Raw genomic sequence first — 6,000 nt, 5'->3', positions numbered from 1 at the left:
AACAATGGACACAACAACAATGGACACAACAACAATGGACACAACAACAATGAACACACAACAACGAACACAACAACAATGAACAGCGAGCACAAAAGCAGACACACCCAATCCCAAAATGAGAAAATACACAATCCATCACCATCCATCGCCATTCCGCACTCCGCACATACGAACCAGGGTACGATGTAAGCACGCAAACAAGCAAGGCAAAACCTCGAGACGTGGCCGCTCACCGGTCACAGCCTGGTGGGCTGACATGAATGTATGTATGTATATGTGTGTGTATGTATGTACGAACTGCAGGACGGTACAGCTGGCCGGGGGGTGGAGAGGTATGGCGTATCTCGGGGCGCTGAGGAGATCGATTTTATGTGGAAAATGTAATGATACAGAGAAAACAGACTGCTTTCTTTCTTCTTGAGGTCTATCTATTTTTTAATGTGCTGAGCTAGGTATATGTTCATTTGTCGCGATTTGTTTACGACACTCTGGGGGAAGGGACTTTTGTTGTATGCGGACTTCTAGACAATTGCCCTGCTATAGAGCTACCCCTACGTAGCTGCTTCTTCTGCCAGTGAGACTCAGCCTTGTGGATGGATTAAATCAGACTTGAACTATGCAGGCTGAGCATTCGCAGGTGGATGCTATGGCATGGCGACTCCAGCCTGCAATGTGTTGCACGAAGGTGAGTTTAAGTGTATCCATGGCGAATGCACGTCGCCGATACTATGAGTATATATGATAGGCTACACGCGATCATGCAGTATGACGGACGCTCTAAATCTCTTCAAGGTCATCGTCAATGGAGATGATGCCAAAGTCGCCCGCCTCGACGCGTTCCGGCCGAACGAAGACGCCGCAATTTGCATTGCATGTGAAGTAACGAGAGCCTTTGACAGAGCCATCGTTCTTCCCGGTTGGTTCATCTAGAGCTACGCCTACCCATGGTCCAGGACCAGGCAGTTGCGAAATCAGACCGACGTAGCGAATCTCTCCATGGCGTGGAGTCGATGATGGTAGGAGGCGACACCGTCGACTGACACGAAGATCTGGCAGACAGTATCGTTAGCGAGCGGTAGGATTCGAACGACGCAGGAGCAGATGCTGGGAGTCACATAAGGGCACCATCACACACCACAGGCAACAGCAAGAAGGGCTCATATTCATGTCAGTAGCACAGGTTTCGGTCTCTTCAAGATATGCCGATATGTGCCAATCAGCGAGAGCAGATCCTCATGTGCTCTGATAGAACTGCCTCAAATGCCGGTTTGGCCCCTGCCGCGACACGGTTGACGCCAAGACTTGGGCGAGAAGGATTGTACTCCCTGCCCTACGCATTCATGCAGTCGCTAGATAAGGGGATTCGATGCGAGGTTGGTGTGAAACATAAGACATAGACAAGCTACGTTATGAGATGGGATGAATTGTAACATACCTTTATCTTTGATCTCCTGTTCCAGTTCTAGTATCTTCTGCTGCTCGAGCGACGGAGCGTCTGGATCAAAGCGACCCAACTTCTGCGACTTCTTCCAAGCTAAGACACTGTCGGAACGGGATTCGTATTCATTTTCGGGCATGACGTATTTTGGAACAGCGGACACATCGGAAAAGTCTACGCGAGCCGCAGCGGGTCGAGTATCATGAACCTAGACATCGCTGTTAGAGATAGAAAGGAGACAAATCGAAGTCAGTAGATGTTCGATCTATAAATAGATGAGGAGTAAACTGCGGGAGCAGAGGATGGAGATGAGTGCGCAGAGTGTTTCAGCGTTGCATCCATCCCGTCCAGCTGCCGAGGACAAGGATACAAGGCCAATGATGGGCAGAACACAGCCCTGAACATGACAAGCTTGCGGTACGGCTATGTCAGACGAATGCCCAGGCATAGAGAGAAAGTAGAGGGCATCGTTCACTCCATGGTAACAACACATGATCCCTGAAGCGAAACAGCGTACGAGTCGCAGGTGCATGGACAAGCACATGTCACTGAAAAAAAAAAGAACAAGAATGCCGAATCAAACTAGCGACGGTAGATGGTGGACCTTTTTTTCTTGAGACGATGAGGCAGAAAGAAAAGGAGGGCGCAGGTATAGGGACGTGGCCGGCTTCTTCCAGCATGGCTAGAGTGAAAGAAGAAGAAAGGAAAGTAACAGGGAGCTTACGTATATCTCAGCATAGGCCTGAAGGGGATAAGCGGCAAGCTGCACACTCTCTTCGTCGACAGCTTCGACGGGAGCGCCTTGGATAGTAAGCCGCTGGGCAGAAGCGGGTATGCCGGTGATGGGCTCCAGACGAGTTTTCAACTGAGCAATGGACCACGAAGGCGTGATACGACGCTCAGACTTGGTTGTGGCGGAGGTGACGAGCATGGGCACGTCTGGCTGGGACTGCATACTATCCATCGTGTCGGCGAGTTTTTTTTTTCTGTCTTGACGGTCTAAAATTGAACGTGAAGATGCGAGGCGTGGTAGCTGGACAGCAGTAGATCCGTGTCTGAGATGTCACGATCTGTAGGGCACGGGGACGTGCTGTCGAATTAGAGACGATCTGTAGAGCCGAGGAAGGGCAGAGGAGGGAGATCAGTAGAATGGATAGATCAGCAGTTTGCAGCGGTTCGGAGAAGGCGCTGGCGTCATTTGCGGGATCAAGTGACGAGAGGAGAGAGCTGAAGGGTGCGTCGGCAGTTGTGAGTCGTGGGTGATGAAGCGGCGGTGAACGATTGAACGAAGCGCAGGAACAGGAGGAAACGTGAAAAGTAGACGAGATGATGGCGATGGCTGTGGTCGTTGTGGTTGTGGTTTGGTGGTTATGGTCATGGCTAGTATGATTAGTGGCGCGGCGGCGGCTGTGGCGTAGTGGAGTCGGTATCGGTAGGACTGAAGTGGCTTGTGCTTCTAGGCCGGCGGATGAAAAAGAAAAAAAAAGTCAAGGCGAAGGCGAAGACGAAAGCGAAAGTGAAGGTCCAGCCAGGTCAGGGTTAAGGTCAAGGTCAAGGGTGATAACAACAAGATTCAGTTCAATCAAAGTCATTTTATCAATGCAATTGGAAGTCTAAAAGAGTCTCAGCCTCATCGATGGAGATTTACCAATCATAGCTATAGCCATTGCCATAGCCATTGCCATAGCCCGCATCACGACCCGGCCATCTGGCTAGAAGTGAGGGACAGCAGCAGTGCAGTGTATTGCAGATAGGGCCACTGTTATTCGATATTGATTGACACGACGATCAGTCAACAAATGTAGGACAGAACATCATGTCGTCATGAGTGAGTGACATAGACTTGGGTATCTGTCCACACCCTTAGGACCAGTGTCTTGTGCTCGGAGGTACTGTCAATGGCGATGTCTGTCATTGTCACTGTCAGTGTCAGTGTCACTACCATCACTACCACTGCCACAGTCATTGTTGTCATTGTCCCTAATCACCACAAGTCGCCGCAAGCGTCACAGCGCCGTTCCAGAACAATGGTCAACTCTGAAACAGCCGCGCGAGAGGCTTGTGCAGTGTCTTTGTGCTTTGTGGGGACCTCCCTCAATCACGCCCACGGACATCTGGGGTCCCTGCCACTTGTCACCCTGACCTGGGCCAGCCATTCACTTCACCTCCCTCTCCCTAAAGAAAAAGCCATGAGCTGCAGTATTCAACCAACTCAAAAAGTCCGCATCAAGAATATAGTTCACCTCCTGCACTCACGGCCCGCAGCTGTTATTGCTCCGGAGCCTGCAAGTGCAAGGTACTTTTCACATTCTGCACTGCTGCACCTCCTTCACTTCCAATCGGCAATCGCGACCGTTTGCTCCACAGCACCACATTAGATAGATGAACTCCATTATTCCTCATTTCCATCTTCTCCTCACCACCTCAACCATGCCTCCATGTCCCATGTCCTATGTTTCCAAGGCTCTCCTTGCTTTCTGCCTGCTGTCAGGCTGAGCTGTCATTCATCGTGACTCCACTTCTGCGCATCCATGATCCATGCATGCCCGTCTGCTCCGTTCTTTTCCTGTCCGCCGACCGGCCTTGAGCCTTGTCGTCCTAAGAGCCTCACCTCAACCACACGCTACATTCGTGGCTGGTGGTTTGCTGTTGGCCCACGACTGCCCAACCACTCCTCCTAACTGAGCAAGGTCAACAGTAGTCCATCTGAGCATTGCTGGCTGCTCTGATTGCACTATCAAGCCACCCAAGCAAGGCCGTCGACTGCATCACGCCTCCTCACAAGTCCATCTCCTCTGCTCGTTGTCTGCTCGTGGCTTCTGGTTGCTGACGTGGTGCGACGGAGGCGGGACCAGGCATTCGGGGATGCCGCTCCTTCCCCACCTTAAGCCGGGTTACAGGTATAAAACGGCATAAACAAAAAAAGTCGCTCACAACCTTGGGACCGCACATCTCAAACTAATTACACCCCCAGGGCTATGTGTCGGCTTGTTGTTTTGCGTGACCGCCAAGCCTCCTTAGTTCTCCGGTCCATTACGGGTAAGGCTCAGCAATAGCATCTGACTTGGTCCGATCCTCTGACGCTGCACGCCCGTCTGGTCAACAGCATGGATATGGCTCAATGCGGGAATAACCAGATCAGTGACACGTTCAAGCAGTTACTTACTTGGACTACCAAGGTCAGATGGCGACGTGTTCTGCCTAGTACATCAGTCGCGTTGTCAGCACTCAAGATGCCCACACCGCTGTTACAGACTCTTTGACCACCGTGACTCTTTGCCTGAGACGTGAGACGCCGAAGATTATTATGTAGGTCGAGCGATTCAACGAACAGGCAGAAAAGCTGGCATTGCCATTCGGACCGGATGGCAGGACCACACCGCTATATGTAAGTACAAGGATGAAGGGTACAGAGAAACGGACTTTGGATCGACGGAAGTCATGGACCAAGAGCCCAGAAGGACCCAAGTAGCCTGTCTAGACCTTGAGTAGTTCCTTGAGGCGTTGTGAGTCCGGGAAGAGGCAAAACAGGTCGTCAGAACAGGCAGGCAGCACATTCGGTGGGTATATCCGAGCCGACACGCGCCGACTAAGGCAAAGGGTTCGCGCGAACGGGAAGGCTTATTCTTATTATATGAAGGTTCGGCCGGTGATGGTGGTAGATTCAGCCCTAGCACGCGGCTTGTACATGGCCGCGTGACTATGAGAAGTCTGAACAAGATGTTCACACAACCGTCTAATTCGTTGGATGGGGCGAACGACGGCCTGAAGGTTGCATCATGGCGGACGCGTGAACGGACACGCTGTACCACCTTCACCGCCCAAGTTATGTCATTCTTGTCTAAGAGATTCTGCTGGAGTTGATGGCGGACAATGGCAGCATCAGCATCACAGCATGAGCATCTTTCTTTTGCAGGGCGAGTGGATGGATCATAGACGTGGTAAATTAAAAGGGCGGGCCGGAAGTCTGAAGAAGCATGAAGTCTGAAGTCTGAAAGTCTGAGGCGTGAAGGCTGGATCTGAAGTAATAGCCCACGCAATTTGTGGGATTCGTTCATTCATTCAGTGTTTAGCGTTTAGTGTTTAGTGTCCGGTATGTGTTCGTGTTCATGTTGACTAAGGATAGAGATGGTAATAGCTAGCGAAGCCTGAAGGGGTACACCGGAATCCCACCAGCCTCCCCTCCAAGCACGCGCCTCGTGCAACAACATCATCAGCAGCATCAGCAGCCGCATCATCCTCGTCTATGATCGACTGGCTTCGTCCATGGCGTCGCATAGTGCATTTGCTCTCTCACTCCGGAAACCAAGGGTTCGCTCGGCCTTGGAATGAACTTGCTTGCTTGCACTTGCACTTGGGCTGTGGGTGATCTGACGGGGGCCAACAGTCAATCAACTATAATCCTACCTGGCCCCCCTCACCCCCCCCTCCCCTTTACCAAGGCCGTTTGAGTGGCAAGGGCCTCCAGAAGCTAGCTGGGTAGTTCCATCCATGTTCGCATGCCCCATCGACAACAGATCTTCCGCTGGCAGTCCCGGAACGTTGAAGCACAAGCACAA

General features: G+C 51.6%; 2 protein-coding genes across 2 annotated transcripts; one reads left to right on the top strand and one right to left on the bottom strand.

Moving 5' to 3' along the window:
- Window positions 1-405: 405 nt before the first annotated feature.
- EJ05DRAFT_478914 (uncharacterized protein) lies at window positions 406-2,789 on the bottom strand. The gene is made up of 3 exons (XM_033744557.1): window positions 2,166-2,789; window positions 1,439-1,649; window positions 406-1,052 (listed from the first exon to the last, which is right to left on the bottom strand). The coding sequence occupies exons 1-3, from the start codon at window positions 2,403-2,405 to the stop codon at window positions 781-783; spliced, it is 723 nt and encodes a 240-aa protein (XP_033597558.1). The 5' UTR covers window positions 2,406-2,789; the 3' UTR covers window positions 406-780.
- A 556-nt stretch (window positions 2,790-3,345) lies between these two features.
- EJ05DRAFT_503417 (uncharacterized protein) lies at window positions 3,346-3,819 on the top strand (the record flags this gene model as incomplete). The annotated part of the gene is made up of 1 exon (XM_033747414.1): window positions 3,346-3,819. The coding sequence occupies one exon, from the start codon at window positions 3,346-3,348 to the stop codon at window positions 3,817-3,819; it is 474 nt and encodes a 157-aa protein (XP_033597557.1).
- Between the last annotated feature and the right edge of the window lie 2,181 nt (window positions 3,820-6,000).

Source organism: Pseudovirgaria hyperparasitica (genome assembly GCF_010093815.1).
Source record: "Pseudovirgaria hyperparasitica strain CBS 121739 unplaced genomic scaffold EJ05scaffold_14, whole genome shotgun sequence".
Taxonomy (NCBI): Eukaryota; Fungi; Ascomycota; class Dothideomycetes; order Acrospermales; family Acrospermaceae; genus Pseudovirgaria; species Pseudovirgaria hyperparasitica.
This window is presented reverse-complemented; position numbering and strand designations above follow the sequence as displayed.